The sequence below is a fragment of the Dama dama genome, chromosome 20 (assembly GCF_033118175.1).
Source record: "Dama dama isolate Ldn47 chromosome 20, ASM3311817v1, whole genome shotgun sequence".
Taxonomy (NCBI): domain Eukaryota; kingdom Metazoa; phylum Chordata; class Mammalia; order Artiodactyla; family Cervidae; genus Dama; species Dama dama.
This window is the reverse complement of record NC_083700.1, coordinates 13,054,715-13,079,111: the sequence shown is the minus strand read 5'-3', so window position 1 is coordinate 13,079,111 and position 24,397 is coordinate 13,054,715. Positions and strand designations below refer to the sequence as shown.

Sequence of the window (24,397 nt, the reverse complement as noted above, 5' to 3'; positions counted from 1 at the left end):
TTGAGAAACTGGCAACATTGTTTTTTTTAGCATAAGTTTGACTTCTAATTAACCTTAAGGAAAAGTCCTCAGGGCAGTAGATCAGGCCTCAGGAGTCCAGTGATCATAGCACATGCTTCTAATAACCACATCCTGTGTGGTTCTAAGAATTGTATGAACCAGAACTTCTCAAGATTGTGACTCTGGCTGGACAAACAGCTTCCTGTTAGATACAGGAGATTACTTCTCTTGACATAGAGGAGAGTTTCTGTCTCAAGGCAGATTCACTCTCTTTTGCTGTTCTTTTCTTGGGTTCTGGTCTGTGGCTTAAGAATCTCCTTTCCTAAGGACTCCAGATACTGACTAGCTGCTTCTGTCTGAATTGAAAGCAGGAGAGCAGTGTAGGTACTTGCTCAAGAGTGGGAATACTGATCTAGTTAGTCTGGGGCTTTGTGGGGTTTAGACCTTGGAGAGGGGTAGTGCTTATGAGCACCTCCCCCACTGCAGTTCTGGCAAGTGGCAGGGTTAAGAAGGAGAACCAGGGTCTGCTCTTAACTGAGGTCCTAAGAGTGATGGAGCATGGTCTGTATAGTTTTCTAAATTTTTCTTGATGATTATTCTGGATCATTTTTGTTCCCACTAGATTTTCCTTCTTTCTTTCCCACTTCCTTCTTTGTTTCCTTCCTTCCTTTCTCTGTCTCTCTTTTCTCTCTCTTCCTCTTTCTTTCTTTCATTTCTTCCTCTCTCTTTTCCTTTCTTTTGTGTTTTAGTATGATTGACATGGATCAAATGAAATAACACTTATCAAATCTGAAGTTCTCTTTCTTCTGTCTACTCATGGATGTATGACTTTAGCTATAATTGAAAACTGAAACTTAAATTTCATTTTAGTAAGGCAAATTCAGGATGTTCATGTGTACTTAAGAATATAAAAATTCACTTCTTTGCTATCTGAGACTGTCTATAATTTCTCTCAGTTAATTGACTGATACTTTCCCTAAAGATAAATATTTGAATATCTCAAAAGTATTGCATCTAAAAAATATATAGATTTTCTCTTTTTCGAGGTACACACTATCCTCAAATATTGAATCACTATTTAAATCTAAACTACATAAAATCCCTGTGGAGTATCTAAGGGCTTAGAAAAGTAAAGGTGGGGAAGTGTCATCTTCAAGGATCATAACCTGAATTCCATCTATAGTCTCTAGAATATTATAAGGGGACTTGCAGAGTCATCTACTGGAGGATCTTGGAATCTATGAGTTGAAAAGACTCTTAAGGGTCAGTACTCAACTGTTAGGCTAAATAAAATCTCCTTCTGTGTAATATCATGCAAGGAGCCTCTGCTTAAGTACATTCTATGCACCCTAATTGTTTATTAGTTATTGCCCTGTTCTCTTTAATTTTAAAATAAAGAGACTGACTATCCAAGAACTTTGTCCAAAGTCACACAAAACTAGACTGGAAATGTAGATCTTAATCTAAATTAAGGGATCTTTTACCTTAATCTTATAGCCAAGCAGGTATTTGTCTGGATGATCTTTTTATTCTTCTGCTTGTATATTTTTCTATCCCTAGTACTGATATAACACACGGTGGTGGTCTTTGATGTCTTCTTGAGCAGAGGGGCCTGCCTTCTCAGATACACTGTGCCAGTGGGTCTCCATACACCACGAAAAGGCAAATATATCAATCACATAACTCGTTTAGATTATGGGATTATATTAACAGTATATAAAAATCCACTTAACTGAAATCAGTTGCCTTCATGAATCTGAGGGACAAGTAGTCCAGGTTTTTCTCGTGGCGGGGTGGAGGGGGGATATGGGGTTGATAACAGGCATTATTTCAGAATCAGGTCATTCTAACTTCTGGGGTCTACTTATGATTCATAATGGGGATTAGACATAGATTGGTTGAAAGGAGGGAGAAGCCTATGGCACCCCACTCCAGTACTCTTGCCTGGAAAACCCCGTGGACGGAGGAGCCTGGTAGGCTGCAGTCCATGGGGTTGCTAGGAGTCGGACACGACTGAGCGACTTCACTTTCACGCATTGGAGAAGGAAAAGGCAACCCACTCCAGTGTTCTTGCCTGGAGAATCCCAGGGACGGCGGAGCCTGGTGGGCTGCCGTCTATGGGGTCGCACAGAGTCGGACATGACTGAAGCGACTTAGCAGCAGCAGCAGCAACAGCAGTTGAAAGGAGATCCAGAAAGATCTTGGCAACGTGATATGACAAGGATAAACAATGATCACCACTGAGATTCCCTCAGTGTCTTGGAATATATGGAAATTCATTTGTAAAGATAGAAGCATTCTATAGGGAAACTGTCTCATTAGTTTGTGTTTCTTGATAATATAATTAGTATACACGGATATATGTATATAATGGGGATGAACATAGTATACACATTCTTTATACTTATATATAACAGAAATATTTTTTTTTTTTTGGTTACAGGATGAAAAAATTTCTATTATCTGTGTTAAAGAGCTTTAAAACAAGTGTACGTGAGTATTCTAATACTAACTTCAGATAAATGAATACCTACTAAGCTTAGGACCAGTTTCTAGTAATTAAGAAAGTACAAAACTTATTACCTTCAGATTCTAACAATACATACAATGAACTTCAGAAATTTCCAATCATTTAACTTAAGGTCTTTGGCATTGACTAGGAAAATGCAAAAAAAAAAAAAAAAATCATGGTAGCAGATGCAAATGATTCTTCAATTAAAAAGTGATGTAAAAGCATACAAATACACTGAAAAGTTTATAAATAAACACTAGACACAACCAATACATGCTAGGTTATTTTGCATCCAGAGAATACTTTCTTACTTCTTAGGCTTGGTCAGTGGGAAATACACCTGGGAAAAACTTTCTGATATAAGACCTAAAAATGAATTTACAAATAACCCTTTCTAGCAGTTTGCAAACTGTGTTTAGTAGCAGAATATTCAAAAGGAATCTTATTGACATATCAATATATAAAAGATATAACCTATGATATATGTCAGGGGTTGAAATTTGGAAAACTGATCAATTTTCCCATTCTCTCTCACACTCTGTAAAAAGTCCTTGGCCATTTTTGCAAAATTCTATTTTTCCGTTTCTTCGAGGCACCTATAATGGGCTTCCCAGGTGGCACTAGTGGTAAAGGAACCCGCCTGCCAGTGCAGGAGATATAAGAGATATGGGTTTGATCCCTGGGTTGAGAGGATTCCCTGGAGAAGGGCATGGCAACCCACTCAAGTATTCTTGCCTGAAGAACCCCATGGACAGAGAAGCCTGGGGTCTACAGTCCATAGGGTCTCAAAGAGTTGGACATGATTGAAGTGAATTAGCACTATCATGTACATAATAGGAAAAGTGAAGAGAGCTGCAAAATGCCACAGTTAACTAGTCTCTCTGTTTTTTTAACAAACTTAGTGACACTCCTTTTCCTGAAAAATAATATTTGCTTAAACTAATGTTACCTGTTCCATCCTTGGCTCATGATGTCTGAACACTACTCATTCTTTATTCCATAGTCTGATCAAATTCAGATAACTGAAGTTAACCATCCATATTTTTCACTTTTGGAGAGTTGGCTTCCTTGGGCTTGTAGTGAGCAAAAACAACAACAACAACAAAAAAAAAAAAAACACAATAATTTGTAATTAAGACACAAGGGAAAAAAAATCAGGTAATTCCAATTCCTTTCTTTTAGAGATAACATGTTAATAGCCTTGGGAAAAGTCTGCTCCTAGATCGTCAATTATTCTGTTCCATATTTAGCCTTAATTCTTATTTTGGCAGGCTATTTTGGAGGGAATGAATGAGTTCCATCAAACATCTGGAGATGCCTGCCACCTGCAGACTTGGTGCTGAGTTCCCCATGCCTTTCTCCATCCCTGGATCTTGGCCTGTGGCTCTGGCTCTAGCTCTCCTGTATAGCAGTGACCATGGAGTGGGCCAATGAGACCTTAGTGACAGAGTTTGTCTTCCTCGGCTTCTCCTCTCTGGCTGGGCTGCAGAGGCTGCTCTTTGCTGTCTTCCTGCTTGTGTACTTGTTCATGCTGGGCACCAATGCCATCATCGTTTCCACCATTGTGCTGGACAGAGCCCTCCACACCCCCATGTACTTCTTCCTTGGTGTCCTCTCTTGCTCTGAGACTTGCTACACCTTCGTCATTGTACCCAAGATGCTGGTTGACCTGCTAGCCCAGAAGAAGACCATTTCCTTCCTGGGTTGTGCCATCCAGATGTTTTCCTTCCTCTTCCTCATTTGCTCTCACTCCTTTCTGCTGGCAGCTATGGGTTATGATCGCTATGTAGCCATCTGTAACCCTCTGCGCTACACAGTGCTCATGGGTTTCGGAGTGTGTGTGGGACTTGTGGCTGCTGCCTGTGCCTGTGGCTTCTCTGTATCACTGGTCACCACTTCTCTGGTATTTCACCTGCCATTCCACTCCTCCAATCAGCTCCATCACTTCTTCTGTGACATCTCTCCAGTCCTCAAGCTGGCATCTCACCACTCTTATCTAAGTCAATTGGTCATATTTGTGCTTGGTGTGTTTGTCTTGGTTATCCCCCTGTTACTTATCCTGATCTCCTACATCCGCATCATCTCTGCTATTCTAAAAATCCCATCCTCTGTTGGAAGATACAAGGCCTTCTCTACCTGTGCCTCCCATCTCATTGTGATAACTGTTCATTATGGTTGTGCTTCATTCATCTACTTAAGGCCCAAATCCAATTACTCTTCAAGTCAAGATACCCTAATATCTGTATCTTATACCATCCTCACACCATTGTTCAACCCAATGATTTACAGCCTGAGAAATAAGGAATTCAAATCAGCTCTTCAAAGAACAATGGCCCAAACTTCATGTCTTGTTAATCAACGAGCCAAGTTATCACTATTCAGTTAATTATATGCCTTTCATGTGACAGGTAATATGTGCACTTTCACACAGTTTCTTAATTGAGTGTAGAACACACTACTATAAGAATATTTTGCATATTAGGAGAATGAGGCTCAGAGAAGTTAAGATATTTTGGCTTTCTACCATCAGTGATACTCTAAGAGGTCTATGCAGATGAGGGAAAGAATCACTCAGTTAAAGAACAAATTTCATTATATTTCACTGCTATAAAGTTTGATTACTCAAAAACATATACATCAAAAAAGAGGTGAGTAAAGATACATTCAAATTGTGAAATAAAATAAAGGAAACCTCACTTTAAAAGATATGTTTTTTGACTTCACTATACAGGTTGGAGGATTTTAATTCCCCAACTGGGGATTGAACAAAGGCTCTCGGCAGTGAGAGAATGGAGTTCTACCCACTGGACTGCTGGGGAATTCTGAAGAAACCTCATTTTTAAATTGAAGTATAGTTGATTTACAAGTAGTGTTAATTTCAAGTGTATACCAAATTGATTCATATATATGTATTTATATATGCACTGTGTTGTGCTTAGTCACTCAGTTGTGTCTGGCTCTTTGCTGCCCCATGGACTGAAGCCCGCCAGGCTCCTCTCTCCTTGGGGATTCTCCAGGCAAGAATACTACAGTGGGTTTCCATGCCCTCCTCCAGGAGGAAGATCCCTGGAGAAGGGAATGGCTACCCACTCCAGTATTCTTTCCTGGAGAATCCCATGAACAAGGAGTCTGGCAGGCTATATATAGTTTATGGGGTCTCAAAGATTCAGACACAACTGAGTGACTAAGTATACACACACACACACACACACACACTCTCTCTCTCTCTCTCTTTTTCATATTCAGTTCATTTTTCCTACATCAGTTCATTTCAGCTTAGTCGCTTAGTCACATCCGACTCTTTGCCACCCCATGAATCACAACTCGCCAGGCCTTCCTGTCCATAACCAACTCCTGGAATTTACTCAGACTCATGTCCATTGAGTCAGTGATGCCATACAGCCATCTCATCCTCTTCTCCTCCTCTGTCCCCTTCTCCTCCTGCTCCCAATCCCTCCCAGCATCAGGGTCTTTTCCAGTGAGTCAACTCTTTGCATGAGGTGGCCAAAGTATTGGAGCTTCAGCTTCAACATCAGTCCTTCCAATGAACACCCAGGACTGATCTCCTTTAGGATGGACTGGTTGGATCTCCTTGCAGTCCAAGGGACTCTCAAGAGTCTTCTCCAACACCACAGTTCAAAAGCATCAATTCTTTAGTGCTCTACTTTCTTCACAGTCCAATTCTCACATCCATACATGACCACTGGGAAAACCATAGCCTTGACTAGACGGACCTTTGTTGGCAAAGTAATGTCTCTACTTTTTAATATGCTGTCTAGGTTGGTCATAACTTGCCTTCAAGGAGTAAGCATCTTTTAATTTCATGGCTGCAATCACCATCTGCAGTGATTTTGGGGCCTAGAAAAATAAAGTCAGCCACTGTTTCCACTGTTTCCCCATCTATTCGCCATGAAGTGATGGGACTGGATGCCATGATCTTAGTTTTCTGAATGATGAGCTTTAAGCCACTTTTTCACTCTCCTCTTTCACTTTCATCAAGAGGGTTTTTAGTTCTTCTTCACTTTCTGCCATAAGGGTAGTGTCATCTGCATATCTGAGGTTATTGATATTTCTCCCAGCAATCTTGATTCCACCTTGTGCTTCTTCCAGCCCAGCATTTATCATGATGTACTCTGCATATAAGGTAAATAAGTAGGGTGATGATATACAGCCTTGACGTACTTCTTTTCCTATTTGGAACCAGTCTGTTGTTCCATGTCCAGTTCTAACTATTGCTTTCTGATCTGCATACAGGTTTCTCAAGAGGCAGGTCAGGTGGTCTGGTATTCCCATCTCTTTCAGAGTTTTCCACAGTTTATTGTGATCCAAAGAGTGAAAGGCTTTGGCATAATCAATAAAGCAGAAATAGATGTTTTTTTCTGGAACTCTCTTGCTTTTTTGACCATCTCGCTGATGTTGGCAATTTTATCTCTGGTTCCTCTGCCTTTTCTAAAACCAGCTTGAACATCTAGACGTTCACAGTTCACGTATTGCTGAAGCCTGGCTTGGGAAATTTTGAGCATCACTTTACTAGCATGTGAGATGAGTGAAATTGTGCAGTAGTTTGAGCATTTTTTTGGCATTGTATTTCTTTGGGATTAGAATGAAAACTGACCTTTTCCAGCCCTGTGGCTACTGCTGAGTTTTCCAAATTTGCTGGCATATTGAGTGCAGCACTTTCACAGCATTATCTTTTAGGATTTGAAATAGTTCAACTGGAATTTCATCACCTCCACTAGCTTTATTCATAGTGATTCTTCCTAAGGCCCACCTGACTTCACATTCCAGGATGTCTGGCTCTAGGTGAGTAATCACACCATCGTGATTATCTGGGTCATGAAGATCTTTTTTGTACAGTTCTTCTGTGTATTCTTGCCACCTCGTCTCAATATCTTCTGTTTCTTTTGGGTCCACACCATTTCCGTCCTTTATTGAGCCCATCTTTGCATGAAATATTCCCTTGGCATCTCTAATTTTCTAGAAGAGATCTCTAGTCTTTCCCATTCTATTGTTTTCTTCTATATCTTTGCAGTGATCGCTGAGGAAGGCTTTCTTATTTCTCCTTGTTATTCTTTGGAACTCTGCATTCAAATGGGCATATCTTTCCTTTTCTCCTTTGCTTTTCACTTCTCTTCTTTCCACAGCTATTTGTAAGGCCTCCTCAGACAGCCATTTTGCTTTTTTGCATTTCTTTTTCTTGGGGATGGTCTTGATCCCTATCTCCTGTATAATGTCATGAACCTCCATCCATAGTTCATCAGGCACTTTGTTTATCAGATCTAGTCCCTTAAATCTATTTCTCATTTCTACTGTATAATCATAAGGGATTTGATTTCGGTCATACTTGAATGGTCTAGTGATTTTCCTCACTTTCTTCAATTTAATTCTGAATTTGGCAATAAGGAGTTCATAAGCTGAGCCACAGTCAACTGGTCTTGTTTTTGCTGCCTGTATAGAGCTTCTCCATCTTTGGCTGCAAAGAATATAATCAATCTGATTTCAGTGTTGACCATCTGGTGATGTCCATGTGTAGAGTCTTATCTTGGGTTGTTGGAAGAGGGTGTTTGCTATGACCAGTGCGTTCTCTTGGCAAAACTTTATTAGCCTTTGCCCTGCTTCATTCTATACTCCAAGGCCAAATTTGCCTGTTACTCCAGGTGTTTCTTGACTTTCTACTTTTGCATTCCAGTCCCCTATAATGAAAATAACATATTTTTTGGGTCTTAGTTCTAAAAGGTCTTGTAGGTCTTCATAAAACTGTTCAACTTCAGCTTCTTTAGCATTACTGTTCAGGGCATAGACTTGGATTACCATGATGTTGAATGGTTTGCCTTGGAAATGAACAGAGTTCATTCTGTCGTTTTTGAGATTGCATCCAAGTACTACATTTTGGACTCTTTTGTTGATTATGATGGCTACTCCATTTCTTCTAAGGGATTCCTGCCCACAGTAGTAGATATAATGGTCATCTGAGTTACATTCACCCATTCCAGTCCATCTTAATTGGCTGATTCCTAGAATGTCGACTTTCACTCTTGCCGTCTCCTGTTTGAGTACTTCCAAACTGCCTTGATTTGTTGACCTAACATTCCAGGTTCCTAAGCAATATTGCTCTTTACAGCATTGGACTTTGCTTCTACCACCAGTCACATCCACAACTGGGTGTTGTTTTTGCTTTGGCTCCATCTCTTCATTCTTTCTGAAGTTATTTCTCCACTGATCTCCAGTAGCATATTGGGCACCTACTGACCTGGGGAGTTTCTCTTTCAGTATCCTATCCTTTTGCCTTCTCATACTATTCATGGGGTTCTCAAGGCAAGAATACTGAAGTGGTTTGCCAGTCTCTTCTCCAGTGGACCACATTCTGTCAGACCTCTCCACCATGACCCATCCATCTTGGGTGGCACCACACGGCATGGCTTAGTTTCATTCACTGATTAGCTCTAACAATTTTCTGGTGCCATCTTTAAGGTTTTCTATGTATAGTATTGTGCCCTCTGAAACAATGAGAATTTTACTTCTTCCTTTCCAATCTGGATTCCTTTATTTATTTTCTTCTCTGATTTCTGTGGCTGGGACTTCCAAAACTTTGTTGAATAATAATAATGGCAAGAGTGAGCACCCTTGTCTTGTTCCAGTCTTATAGGATATGCTTTCAGTTTTTTGCTGTTGAGAATAATTGCTGTGGGTTTGTCTTATATGACCTTAATTAAGCTGAGGTATGATCAACTATACATATGCATATATAATATCAAAGATATATTTCTCAGAGACAAATGCTTGTTATCACATTGAATAAAAGAAAAGGAATTTAAAAGGTTCTTTTTTTTTTTCTGCCTATTAAAACTTTAGGGGAGGTTTAGTTATGCAGTAAATATAATAAATGTGATCTAAGATAATTTTACATAATGGACTTTTACATGGCTAAAATACATTCTTATTTCCCTCTTTGTTAAGTTTTTATTAATTTTTGCTAGAAAATGGAAAGTATTTTTTTTTTTTTTTTTGGTTCTTTACTACAGGACAAAAAAAAAAAACAAAAAACAAACCCCACAAACACACTATTGCAAGTTTCTGACCCCAATTTATACTGATTTTCATTCTCCCATGATGTGTATGCAATGCTTTTTCTATATGCAGTTTAGTTATCAGAATTTAATTATTCTACCATAGAATTTAATTACTCTACCATGTTTTGTTCTAGGTATGGGGAATCCCACATGAATTTATAAACAGAGATTATAATAGGTAGTGCGTGTGAAAAAGAAAAGTGGTAGGGACAATTTTGGTCACTTCAGAAAGTAGTTATTCTGTATGTACAGATAAGATAATGAGCCATGGTCTCATCAGTTTGAAGCCATTGATAAGTCAGTTTTCTTATCTTTCTTGCATGTCTATATTGTAGCTGTCCAAAGAGGGAAACAAGTGAAATAAATAGGTGTAATTTGCCATCTAACACAATCCATCTGTACTGAATTTGGTAGAACCCATCTTCCACTTCTACACTTTGGTAAATAATCTTCTTTTTTTGATATATATTTATGGTTGGATGGCATCACACACTCAATGGACATGAGCTTGAGCAAATTCTGGGAAACAGTGAAGGCAAGGAAGCCTGGAGCGCTACAGTCCATGAGGTTGCAAAGAACTGGCCACAACATTGGCTGAACAACATGGCTGTATCAAAAGTGAGAGCTGAATATAGAATAAGGCATTACTAGTATGGCCAGCTCTAAGCCATCAGATTGAAAATGGAAATAGTTAATAATTATTTTTACCAAAATAAAACAGATCTAGTGTGTTTCAGAAACACTGAAAGATCCTAAAGAAGGACTAAAATAATGAATATTAAATGGATCCTCTTGACCCCAAGTCCTCTAGTTAGTTATTAAAATAGACACATATAGAAAAAAAAATCAGCATGATTTCTATGAATTTTCTCTATAATAATTAAAAAATAGCTTAATATATCAAATATTCATGCATTTTGATTGTTAAAGTTGAAGAATTGTCTAATTACCACCACAGTCCAGTTTTAGGGCATTTTTAATCATTGCCAGAAAACATTTCTTATCTGTTTCCAATCAAATTATGTTCTGTCCCTAGCCTATGGTCTAATCTGCTTTCTGCCTGTATAAAGTTTCCTATTCTGGAAAATTCATATAAAAGAAGTTTACAGTGTAGCCTTATGCACTTGGCTACTTTAACTTAGCATAATGACTTTGAAGACAATGATATTTACACTTTTGTTGATATCTACTATATGCTATCCTTTACTTTTAACTTTCTTGATGAATGCTTTTATTTTTATATCTCTGCTACTGTTTTGGTGATAGGATATATATGGAATCCCAAAAGATTTACTTAGAATACAAAAACAGATTCCATAAAGAAATTGAGTCAATATTTCTAGAAATATAATGAAATGCTTATTTGTAATATATATAGTGAAGTATTTGGATTCAGCACTACTGAATCATTACAGGTCACAAATATAAAACAAATAATGATACTGCTCACTAAAATAGCTACATTAGTAGAATTAAAATGATATGCGTACTAAAATGCATAAATGCAAATACTTCACCAGGAGTAATTTGGAAGACACCAATAATAAAAATTAAATAAATTCTAATAATAGAACTTACATCAATCACATTCTCTCACTAACACGAAAGCTATATAAATTAAAGAAGTTATTTAAATATCAACAAGGAAGTGTCTATAATAAATAAATATTCCATTCCTAAAAAATAATAAATGACATTTGCAAGCTCATTAGGAAAAAATGAAAAAAAAAAAAAAAAAACAAGAGAACAAAAAATGGAGATAGCCAATATTGTACTTAGAGAGAAATGTAGTCAGTAAAATGACAATTATGCTACTAGTAATAATAAAATAACATGAAAAGACTTAATCCAAAAGCTAAAAAATAGAAGACAGAAATAAGAATACAGATAGTAATTCAAAAATGTGAGAGCCTTATTGAAGATTTTATATACTTTGATTTGAAAATCTAAATAAAATTAACAAGAAAGAATATGGTTACCTTTTATCCTGAAAGTTGAGGTCATACATGAAATATGGGCTCCAGTATTATTAAGTTTTAAAAAGAGTACTGATAAGTAGAACACTGCACACAAAAAGCTGAAATGTCTGAAATTCAAGTTAGAGGAGTAAAGGGAAAAGATCAGATTATTAATCATAATTGTCTCAAACACCTGTGAGCCAAAATCAGAACTACTGCATGACACAGGAACAGAAAATCAGAGGCGAGTATCAACTAAAATGAGGAGCGATATTGGGTTGGCTAAAAAGTTCATTCGTAAATGAGTATGTTGTTCAATACAGTTTTTGGTGAAAATGAAGAATGCGTTTTTAATTTTTACTTAAAACTGAATAAACTTTTTGACTAATTCAATAATAATGATAGTAAAAAACAGCAGGAATGTGCTTTTTGTGATACCTGCCAGGGAAAGCTGTTTTATCTTGGAGATACTGATGAAGCAATTTCTGTATAGGTGAGAAGTTGGACGAGATGAACACCCAAGTCCTCTATACACTCAGACGACAGATTTGAAACTGGGAGTTCTTCTTAATAAATTTAGTGTGGAAAGCTGTGTAGACATCTTCCTCATCCTGAGGCAAGACAGGGTGGTTATTATTTCCTCTATATTTATGTAGCATGTCTTCTGTAATATATAAGGAGTGGTTCAAAGGAGTGGCTCAAAGGAGTGGTGAAAAAGGCATTGAGAAACAACACATTTGGTGGATTAAAGAAATAAAAGGTCCTTGCAGAGATGCGCAAAGTCTTGATTAATATGAGTCTTAGATTCTGTGCAGCTTCTTGCCTGGAAAATCCCATGGATGGAGAAGCCTGGTAGGCTACAGCCCATGGAGTCGCAAAGAGTTGGATAGGACTTCACTTTCACTTTCACTTACATTCACACATGCTTTCTTTTATGTTATCCATTAGATGCAAACAAAACCCCTGCAAAATAAAAAAGCAAAATAAAAAATTATATTATCCAGCTTTCTATATTTTAAAGTTTAGATTTAGAGAAAAGATATAACTTTTTAAAAGTTGTGACTTAATCACCTAAAATCTTGCAATTGCTAGTAAAATATTTTTTCCCTCATTATGTCTTACTCCTATATCAAAATCATCTTCAGGCCTGAGCACTTCATTTTATTTATTGTTATTAATTTTTATTGGAGTATAGTTACTTTATAATATTGTTTTAGTTTCTTCTGTACAACAAAGTGAATCAGCTATACATATGCATATATCCCCTGGTTTTTGGATTTCCTTCCCATTTAAGTCACCACAGAGGATTGAATAGAGTTCCCTGTGCTATACAGTAGGTTCTCACTAGTTATCTATTTTACACATATTAATATATTGGCCTGCCTCTTGAGAAACCTGTATGCAGACCAGGAAGCAACAGTTAGAACTGGGCATGGAACAACAGACTGGTTCCCAATAGGAAAAGGAGTACATCAAGGTTGTATACTGTCACCCTGCTTATTTAACTTATATGCAGAGTACATCATGAGAAACGCTGGGCTGGAAGAAGCACAAGCTGGAATCAAGATTGCTGGGAGAAATATCAGTAACCTCAGATATGCAGATGACACCACCCTTATGGCAGAAAGTGAAGAGGAACTAAAGAGCCTCTTGATGAAAGTGAAAGAGGAGAGTGAAAAACTTGGCTTAAAGCTCAACATTCAGAAGACTAAGATCATGGCATCTGGTCCTATCACTTCATAGCAAATAGATGGGGAAACAGTGGAAACAGTGTCAGACTTTATTTTTGGGGGCTCCCAAATCACTGCAGATGGTGATTGCAGCCATGAAATTAAGACACTTATGGCTTGGAAGGAAAGTTATGACCAACCTAGATAGCAGATTAAAAAGCAGAGACATTACTTTGCCAACAGTGGTCCGTCTAGTCAAGGCTATGGTTTTTCCAGTAGTCATGTATGGATGTCAGAGTTGGACTGTGAAGAAAGCTGAGTGCTGAAGAATTGATGCTTTTGAACTATGGTGCTGGAGAAGACTCTTGAGAGTCCCTTGGACTGCAAGGAGTTCCAATCGGTCCATCCTAAAGGAGATCAGTCCTGGGTGTTCATTGGAAAGACTGATGTTGAAGCTGAAACTCCAATACTTTGGCCACCTCATGCAAAGAGTTGACTCATTGGAAAAGACCCTGATGCTGGGAGGGATTGAAGGCAGGAGGAGAAGGGGATGACAGAGGATGAGATGTTTGGATGGCATCACCGACTCGATGGACTTGAGTTTGAGTAAAGTCCGGGAGTTGGTGGTGGACAGGGAGGCCTGGCATGCTGCGATTCATGGGGTTCCAAAGAGTCAGACATGACTGAGCTACTGAACTGAACTGGATATATATATGTCAATCCCAATTTCCCAATTAATCTCACCCCCACTTTGGTATCCATACTTTCGTTCTCTACATCTGTGTCTCTATTTCTGCTTGGCAAATTAATTCATTTGGACCATTTATCTGGGTTCCACATATAAGCAATATTATACTATTAATATATTGCTTTTCTCTTTATGATTTACTTCACTCTGTATGGCAGTCTCTAGGTCCATCCATGTCTTTGCAAGTGGCACAATTTTGTTCCCTTTTATGGCTTAGCAATTTTCCACTGTAGGCTTTCCAAGGGGCTCAGTGGTTAAAAACAAAAAAAAAAAAAAAAACAAAAAAACAAAACAAAAAAAACCTGCCTGTCAATGCAGGAGACACAGGTTTGAGCTCTAGGTTGGGAAGATCCTCTGGAGAAGGAAATGGCAACCCACTCCAATATACTTGCCTGGGAAATCCTATGGACAGAGGTGCCTGGTGGTCTACAGAGTTGGACACAATTTAGGGACTGAAACAAAAACAACAGTGTTCCATTGTATATATGTACCATGTCTTCTTTACCTCTTCCTTTTATGATGGACATTTAGGCTGCTTTCATGTCCTGACCATTGGAAACAGTGCTGCAATGAACACTGGGGTGCATGTATCTTTTTAAACTATGATTTTCTCCAAGTATATGCCCAGGGGTGTGATTACTGGGTCATATGGTAATTTCATTTTTAGTTTCTTAGAGAACATCTATATTGTTCTCCATAGCGGCTACACACATTTACATTCCCACTAAAAGTGTAGGAGGTTGCCTTTTCTCCACACTCTCTCCACACACTCTCCTTGTTTTATAGATTTTTTGATGATGGCCATTCTGACTGGTGTGAGGCTTTGATTTGCATTCCTCTAATCTTTGCAGCTTTGATTTGTATTCCTCTAGTAATCAGTGATGATGAAAACCTTTTCATGTGTTTGTTGGTCATCTGTAGGTCTTATTTGGAGAAATGTCTATTTAGGTTTTCTGCTCATTTTTGACTGGTTTGTTTTTTTTTTTTTTTTTTTTTTTACATTAAGCTGCATGGGCTGTTGTTATATTTTGGAGATTAATTCCTTGCCAGTTGCTTCATTTACAAATATTATCTACCATTCTGAAGGTTATCTTTTGATTTTTGCTGTGAAAAAGCTATTTAGTTTCATGAGGTCTCATTTGTTGAATTTGTTTTTATTTTCATTATTCTAGAAGTAGGGTCAAACAAGATCTTGCTACAGTTTATGTCAGAGTGTTCTCCCTATATTTTCCTCTAGGAGTTTTATAGTGTTTGGCTTCACATTTAGGTCTTTAATCCATTTTGAATTTATTTATTTATTTTTAAAATTTTTCTAAATTTATTTTTTATTGAAGAATAATTGCTTTACAGAATTTTGCTGTTTTCTGTCAAAGCTCAACATGAATCAGCCATAGGTATACATATATCCCCTCCCTTTTGAACCTCCCTCCCATCTCCTTCTGCATCCAACCATCTAGATTGATTTGCATTCCTCTAATAATCAGTGATGTTGAAAATCTTTTCACGTGTTTGTTGGTCATCTGTAGGTCTTATTTGGAGAAATGTCTGTTTAGGTCTTCTGCTCATTTTTGACTGGTTTGCTTGATTTTTTTTTTTTTTTTTTTTTACATTGAGCTGCATGGGCAGTTGGTATATTTTGGAGATTAATTCCTTGCCAGCTACTTCATTTACAAATATTCATTTGCAAATATTTCTCTTCATTTACAAATATTTTCTCATGATGTCAAGCAGAGCCCCTGTTTGAGTTTCCTGAGCAATACAGCAAATTCCCGTGGGCTGTTTTACATATGGTAATGTAAGTTTCCATGTTACTCTTTCCATGTATGCAAAGATATACATCTGACCCTCTCCTCCCCTCTCCTCATGCCCATAAGTCTATTCTCTATGTCTGTTTCTTCACTGTTGCCCTGTAAATAAATTCTTCAGTACCATTTTTCTAGATCCTGTATGTATGCACATTTTGAGTTTATTTTTATATGTGGTATTAGAGAGTGTTTTAATTTCATTCTTTTGCATGTTGCTGTCCAGTTCCAACACTACTTATTGAAGAGACTGGCTTTTCTATGCTGTAGATTCTTACTTTCTTTGTCATGATAAGGTAATCATAGGTGCATGACTGAGCACCTCATTTTAAACTGGACATAATATGAAACAAAGAATGTTCAAACTACTGCACAATTGTACTCATATCTCATGCTAGCAAAGTAATGCTCAAAATTCTCCAAGACAGGCTTCAAGAGTACGTGAACTGTGAACTTCCAGATGTTCAAGCTGGGTTTAGAAAAGGCAGAGGAACCAAAGATCAAATTGCCCACATCTCCTGGATCATTGAAAAAACAAGCATTCCAGAAAAACATCTACTTCTGCTTTCAGTTCAGTTCAGTCACACAGTCGTGTCCAGCTCTTTGCGACCCCATGAATCGCAGCACCCCAGGCTTCCCTGTCCATCACCAACTCCCAGAGTTTACTTAAGCTCATGTCCATGGAGTTGGTGATGACATCTGACCATCTCATCCTCTGTCATCCCCTTCTCCTCCTGCCCTCAATCTTTCCCAGCATCAGGGTCTTTTCAAGTGAGTCAGCTCTTCACATCAGGTGGCCAAAGTACTGGAGTTTCAGCTTCAACATCAGTCCTTCCAATGAACACCCAGGACTGATCCCCTTTAGGATGGACTGGTTGGATCTTCTTGTAGTCCAAGGGACTCTCAAGAGTCTTCTACAACACTATGGTTCAAAAGCATCAATTCCTCGACACTCAGCTTTCTTTATGGTCCAACTCTCACATCCATACATGACTACTGGAAAAACCATTGCCTTGACTAGATGGACCTTTGTTGGCAAAGTAATGTCTCTGCTTTTTAATATGCTGTCTAGGTTGGTCATAACTTTTCTTCCAAGGAGTAAGCAAACTCCAGAGAAAATGAAGGACAGAGGAGTTTGACAAGCTACAGTTCATGAAGTTGCTAAGAATTGGACAGGACCGTGACTGAATAGCAACAACAACAACAAACTCCTTTTTGGAAATAACACTTCTAAACTACAAAGCTCAGGTTGGCTAAATTCATGTTCATTGAGTCAGTGATGCTGTCTAACCATCTCGCCCTCTTGCTGTTCCCTTCTCTTTTTGTCTTCAGTCTTTCCCGGAATCAAGGTCTTTTCCAAAGAGTCTGCTCTTCCCATCACGTTGCCAAAGTATTGGAGCTTCAGATTCATCATCAGTTGTTTCAATGAATACTCAGCATTGACTTCCTTTAGAATTGACTGATTTGATTTCCTGTGGTCCAATAAAGGAGGGAATTATGTCCTTTCCTCTCACACTGATGCTCAGACATATATCATAATTGGTGGCTGGACACAGTTTTTCTTTGCTAGTTAAGAATACATGCTGCTTTTGTATACTATCTATGGTGAAACAGATCACCAGCCCAGGTGGGATGCACGAGACAAGTGCTCGGGCCTGGTGCACTGGGAAGACCCAGAGGAATCGGGTGGAGAGGGAGGTGGGAGGGGGGATCGGGATTGGGAATACATGTAAATCCATGGCTGATTCATATAAATGTATGACAAAACCCACTGGAAAAAAATAAAAAAAAAATAAAAAAAAAAAAGAATACATGCTGCTTTAATTAAATATATGGGGTTCCATCACATATTGTTATATATTTGGTGCTATAACTAAATCTTCAGTGAGGCATTACATTGTTCCATCAGGACACTTCCTTCTGAGATATGGTACACAGAGGTAGTAAGGTTCCCCATGTGTGCTAGCTAAGTTGCTTCAGTTATGTCCAAATCTGTGCGACCCTATGGACTGTAGCCCTCCAGCCTCATCTGTCCATGGGGAGATGTCCACAGCCTCATCTGTCCAGCCTCATCTGTCCACAGGCAAGGATACTGGAGTGGGTTGCCGTGCCCGCCTCCAGGTTCCTAGTATCATTTATAAATAACCATAGTTTTCTTTTTCACTGACTTATTAGTTCACTTTTGTCAATGACAAGGTTCCCAAATACATTAGATTGATTTCTGAGCCCTCCTTTCCATCTATTTATGCTATTCATCTCTTTCTGTTCCAGTAGTGTACTCTTTTTATTGCTAAGGCATCTTACTACTGGGAAGAATAAGCCCTTATATTACTTTTCCTTTTAAAAATTATGTTATTTTTTTCATGTAAACTTTAGAAATTTGACTTTTAGTTTGCCTTCTCAATTTATACAGTGATTTATATTGTTCCCATAAATAATGGAAGTAAAACCAATGAAACACTGAAACAGTAATTAGTAAAAGTTTATTGTGCACACAACACAAAGACAGTTAACCAGAAACACTCAAACCACCAAAAAAAAAAAAAAAAAAAGGCTCAGGGTAATATTGTCATAAAGCAGCTTATTAAGTGAGAAGGCAGTATTTTTTTATTATTCAAAGTGGTCTGTTAAAATATTAAATTTTTCTTAAATGATAGGAAATTAATCAGTGGTTATATCAACCTCGGGAAACAGTTTAGGTTTTGATTATGAATTCAAGAGACATAAACAAGAAATGACCCAGGTCAAGTTAGTCTTGCAAAAATATGCTAAATTAAGCTTTGCATAACTAAACTGGTTTTGATCAAGGAATATTCAAATTTGTTCTCCATTTGGTTTTGATTTTATAGAATATATGGACTTTATGGGGCTTCCCAGGTGGCACTAGCTGTAAAGAACCTAATGCAGGAGATGTAAGAGACGTGGGTTCAATCCCTGGGTCAGGAAGACCTCCTGGAGAAAAGACTGGCTACCCGCTCTAGTATTCTTACCTGGGAAATCCCTGAACAGAGGACCCTCGTGGACCATAGTCCATGGGGTCCCAAAGAGTCCAATAGGACTGAGTGACTCAACATGCACACATGGACTTTATGGATTAGCTCTAATAAAGCTGACAGTTTTATTCATTCTAGTAAAAACAATAGATAAGATAACAATTTAATGATATTCTCAACTATATTTAAGGTATTTGCTAAAACTCAGTCTTTTGAAAAACACTCCAATGCTCCTGATTAGAATTTCTATGGACATGAACCTGATAAGATAAACTTGTAAATAAGGCCTCCTTTGATTCATATACACACTAAAGGTCAAAGTCCGTGGATAAATATGCCAATATACTAACTTAAAATTCAATGAAAAGATGTCCATTGTATGCTGCATTAGAGACTAAGTTGCAGTGATTTATTTTTCATAATCTCTCACAGATGTACTGAATATTCAATACAGGTGTGAACTCATTACATTCAAGGCTCCTGCTCCCCAGGTTTCTCAACTAAGGGTTCCTTTGAGAAATTGGCAACATTATTTTTCCAAAATAAAGTTGGCTTCTAATTAACCCCAAGACAAGGTCTTCAGGGCAGTAGATCAAGCCTCAGGAGGCCAATAATCAGAGTATATGCTTCTAATAATCACATCCCATGTGATTCTAAAAATTGTAAGAACCAGAATTTCTCAAGATTGTGACTTTGGCTGGACAAATAGATTCCTGATGGATAGCTAATGCTACTTTTGATGCAGAGAACTTCTGTATCAAGGCAGAGTCACTCTCTTCTGCTATTTCCTCAGGTTCTAGTCTTTGACTTAAATTCTACTTTCCTGGGATTCCAGATACTGAACAGCTGTTTCTAACTGAGTTGAAAGGAGATGTATTAATAAGTATTTGCTGAGCAGTGAGAATATTGATCTAGTTAGTCTAAGGGCTTTGTGGGGTCTGGACCTTGGCCAAGGGTAGTGTTATGGACACTGGACCTCACTGCAATTCTGGTAAGTGGCAGGGTTAAAAAGGAGAACCAGGAGCTGCTTTTAATTCCAGGTACTAAGAATGATTGGGCATAGTTCTCTGAGTTTTTCTTCATGACTATTATACTGGATCATTTATGCTCCCAGTAGATTTTCCATTCTTATTTTTTTAAAAGGTTGGTTGACTCATGGATTAAGTGAAACAAATACTTAATCTGTATTCTTTCTGCTGTCTACTCATGGTTGTATATTTTAAGCTATAATTGAAAACTCTACTTAAACTCCATTTTAAAATGTCAAATTCAGGATATTCATGTGTACTTAAGAATATGAAAATTCAATTTCTTTATTATCTGAGGCTGCCTAGATAATTTATCTCAGTTAATTAATGCCTTCCATAAGATATATATTTGAAAGTCTCAAAATATTTTACACCTGAAAAATTTGTGAATTTGCTCTTTTTTTTAATGTACACAGTAATCTCAAGTATTGAGTCACTTTTAAATCTAAATTACATAAATCCCTGAGGAGTATCTAAGGAGTCAGAAAGTAAGGTGGGAAAGTGTCAGCTCTAAGGATCATAACCTGAATTCTATCTGTAAGCTCTAGAATATTATAAGGGGACTTTCAAGGTCATCTAACTAAAGAATCTTGGAGTCCATGAGTTGAAAAAGCTATTAAAGGCCAATACTCATCTGCTACCCTAAGTCAAATTTCTTTCTGTAGGATATTCTGTAGAACCCTCTGTTTAAATACTTTCCATGCATCCTGGCAGTTTATTACAGTTATTCCCCTGTCTCTTTCAAGGGCTTCCTAGATAGCTCAGTTGGTAAAGAATCTGCCAGCAATGCAGGAGACTGCAGTTCAATTCCTGAGTCAGGAAGATCCACTGAAGAAAGGATAGGCTACCCACTTCAGTATTCTTGGACTTCCCTTCTGGCTCAGCTGGTAAAGAATCTGCTTGAAGGGTGGGAGTCCCGGGTTGGGAAGACCCCTTGGAGAAAGGAAAAGGCTACCCACTCCAGAATTCTGGCCTGAAGAATGCCATGGACTAGTCCATGGGGTCGCAAAGAGTTGGACACAACTGAAAGACTTCCAGTTTCACTTTTAATTTTAAAATAAGGAGATTGATATCCAAGTTAAGAATTTTGCCCAAAGTCACACAATGCTAGACCTAAAATATAGATCTTCTCACTCCAAACTGAGGGATCTTTTAACTCAATTTTATAGCCTATAAGTATTTGGCTGGAAGATCTTTTTATTCTTCTGCTCTTTATAGTTTTCTATCCCTAGTGCTGATATAACACACTGTAGTGGTCTTTGATGTCTTCTCATATATACCGTGCCATTGGGTCTGCATGCACCATGCCATGCAAAGGACAAATACATCAATCACACAACTCATTGAGACTGTGGGGTTATATTACTAATAATAGTATGGAAAATTCACCTAACTGAAATCAGCTACCTTCATGGTTCTGAGGGACAAATAATCCTAACAGCTGTGTTTTATGGTATTGGGTAAATATAGATCGACTGAGGGACTGAACGGAACTGAAATACAGACACTCTTTAAGAATCAGGTAATTCTAACTTCTATAGTCTGCAATTCATACTCAGTGAAGTGAGGCTACAGTGGGTTTACATGTGAATTAGTTGAAAGAAGATTCAGAAAATTTTGGGAAATTGATAAAACAAGGATAAGCAATGACTGTAAATTTATATTTCCATCAAAGTTTTGAAATGAATGGAAGTCCATTTGTCCAGGTGGAGGTATTATATAGAGAAACTATTTCATCAGTTTACTTTTCTCTATATAGAAAATAGATGTTTATTATACATATATATGTGTACATATTGAGGATATAATCTTCCCAGGTGGCACTAGTGGTATTTGGTATATACACCCTTTGCATTTATGTGTAATAGAAATATCTTTACAGTTAGCTTTAAAGTGGCAGTCACTGAAAATTCCAATTGTTTGTGTTAAAGAGCTTTAAAACTAGTGTATGTGAATATCCTAATACTAATTTCATGAAAACAATAGTTATACCTACTAATTTTAGGACCAGTTTCTAGTGACTTAAGAAAGAGCAAAATTATATTCTGCAAATTCTAGTAATAGGTGTTTCAGAAATTTTTAATCATTTTACTTAGTGTTTAGAAAGCTAACATTTACTATTGACTAGAAATATTGAAAAAAACTTTTGAGAGCAGATGCAAATAATTCTTCAGCACAAAATGATGCATAAGTATATAAATATACTAAAAGTACATACACAAAGACTGGATATAGTCAATAAATGCTAGGTGATTTTGCATCCAGAGAATACTTTCTTACTTCTTAGGCTTGGACAGTGGTAAACACATCCATGAAGAAATTATCTGATATAAGAATGACTTTAGAAATAATCTTTTCTAGCAGTTTGCAAACTATGTTTAGTAGTCAGATTATTCAAAAGGAACATTATTGACATAGCAAGATACAAATTAAATAAAGCCTATGATTTATGTCAGGGGTTGGAACTCAGAAAACTGCCCAATTATACCTCTCTGTGACAACTTCATGGCCCTTTTGCAAAACTCTATTTCTCTTTCTCTGAGGCACCTATTAATAGAATGGAGAAACGAAGTGTGGTACAAAATGCCACAAAGTCAATGTATTGATTTTTCTTTTTTTTTTTAACCACCCTGATGACTATTCTTTCTCTGGGAAAAAAAAAAAAGAAGAATATTTGTTTAAACTAATGTTATTTTCTGTTCCATCCTTGCCCACTGCTCTAGTTTCAGAATTTCCGGAAGTGTTTTTAATTCGTCTCTTCTTGTTGTTAGAAACAACATTAAAGGCTTTTCTTCTATTTTCTTATTGCTTTGGATGCTGACATAAAATTGTAATTAATAGTTAACAAAATGTATATGCTATTTTTACCATTATATTTTAGCATGTAATAAGTTGTCAGTAAGTACAGATCCCTCCACACTTTTGCTCAGAGATCATCTAATTCTTCTTCCTTCCCATTTTATGGTTGATAAACTGAAGTTCACATACTGTTTCTGAACACTGCTCATTCTTTTATTCCATATTCTGATCAAGTTCAGATAGCTGAAGTCAACCATATTTTTCACTTTTGAAGGGTTGACTTTCTTGGGCTTGTGGTGAGCAAGAAAACCACAATAATCCATAAGTAAGACACAAGAGAAAACTGTTAGGCAAATCTTTAATCCTTCCCTGGAGAGAATGCATTCATAGCCTTGAGAAAAGTCTACTCATTTGTTATTTGTTATTCTGTTCCATATTTAGCCTTAATTCTTATTTTGGCAGGCTATTTTGGAGGGAATGAATGAGTTCCATCAAACATCTGGAGATGCCTGCCACCTGCAGACTTGGTGCTGAGTTCCCCATGCCTTTCTCCATCCCTGGATCTTGGCCTGTGGCTCTGGCTCTAGCTCTCCTGTATAGCAGTGACCATGGAGTGGGCCAATGAGACCTTAGTGACGGAGTTTGTCTTCCTCGGCTTCTCCTCTCTGGCTGGGCTGCAGAGGCTGCTCTTTGCTGTCTTCCTGCTTGTGTACTTGTTCATGCTGGGCACCAATGCCATCATCGTTTCCACCATTGTGCTGGACAGAGCCCTCCACACCCCCATGTACTTCTTCCTTGGTGTCCTCTCTTGCTCTGAGACTTGCTACACCTTCGTCATTGTACCCAAGATGCTGGTTGACCTGCTAGCCCAGAAGAAGACCATTTCCTTCCTGGGTTGTGCCATCCAGATGTTTTCCTTCCTCTTCCTCATTTGCTCTCACTCCTTTCTGCTGGCAGCCATGGGTTATGATCGCTATGTGGCCATCTGTAACCCTCTGCGCTACACAGTGCTCATGGGTTTCGGGGTGTGTGTGGGACTTGTGGCTGCTGCCTGTGCCTGTGGCTTCATAATCTCACTGGTCACCACCTCCATGATATTTCACCTGCCATTCCACTCCTCCAATCAGCTCCATCACTTCTTCTGTGACGTCTCTCCAGTCCTCAAGCTGGCATCTCACCACTCTTATCTTAATCAGTTGGTGATATTTGTGCTTGGTGTGTTTGTCTTGACTATTCCCCTGTTACTTATCCTGGTCTCCTATGTCCTCATCATTTCTGCCATTCTAAAAATCCCATCCTCTGTTGGAAGATACAAGGCCTTCTCTACCTGTGCCTCCCATCTCATTGTGGTAACTGTTCATTATGGTTGTGCCTCTTTCATCTACTTAAGGCCCAAATCCAATTACTCTTCAAGTCAAGATACCCTAATATCTGTGTCTTATACAATCCTCACACCATTGTTCAATCCAATGATTTACAGTCTGAGAAATAAGGAATTCAAATCAGCCCTTCAAAGAGCAATGATCCATACTTCATATTCTATTAATTAAGGAGCCAAATTTTAGTTATTCAGTTAACTGTACACCTTTTATGTGTCAAGTAAGATGTGTACTTTCACATTTTTCTCAAGTGTAGAGCACACTGTAACATGCAAATCTTTTTTTATTCAGAAAATGAGGCTCAAAGACGTTAAAATATTTTCTGCCATCAGTGATACTTTAAGGAGGTTATACTAATGTGGGAAACAATTACTCATTTCTAGAACAAATTTCATTGTATTTCACAGCTGTGAAGTAAATTGACTATTCAGAAACAAT

General features: G+C 37.8%; 2 protein-coding genes across 2 annotated transcripts; both read left to right on the top strand.

Annotated features, from left to right (window-relative positions):
* Positions 1 to 3,929: 3,929 nt before the first annotated feature.
* LOC133074466 (olfactory receptor 10K1-like) lies at positions 3,930 to 4,898 on the top strand. The gene has a single exon (XM_061168405.1). The coding sequence runs from the start codon at positions 3,930 to 3,932 to the stop codon at positions 4,896 to 4,898; it is 969 nt and encodes a 322-aa protein (XP_061024388.1).
* An 18,290-nt stretch (positions 4,899 to 23,188) lies between these two features.
* LOC133040083 (olfactory receptor 10K1-like) lies at positions 23,189 to 24,130 on the top strand. The gene has a single exon (XM_061119828.1). It carries the CDS (start codon positions 23,189 to 23,191, stop codon positions 24,128 to 24,130), a length of 942 nt encoding a protein of 313 aa, XP_060975811.1.
* The last annotated feature ends 267 nt before the right edge of the window (positions 24,131 to 24,397 follow it).

Bases quoted from the DNA above. Each gene is read 5' to 3' on its own strand.
- LOC133074466 (XM_061168405.1), top strand. From the start codon at position 3,930: ATGGAGTGGGCCAATGAGACCTTAGTGACAGAGTTTGTCTTCCTCGGC.
- LOC133040083 (XM_061119828.1), top strand. From the start codon at position 23,189: ATGGAGTGGGCCAATGAGACCTTAGTGACGGAGTTTGTCTTCCTCGGC.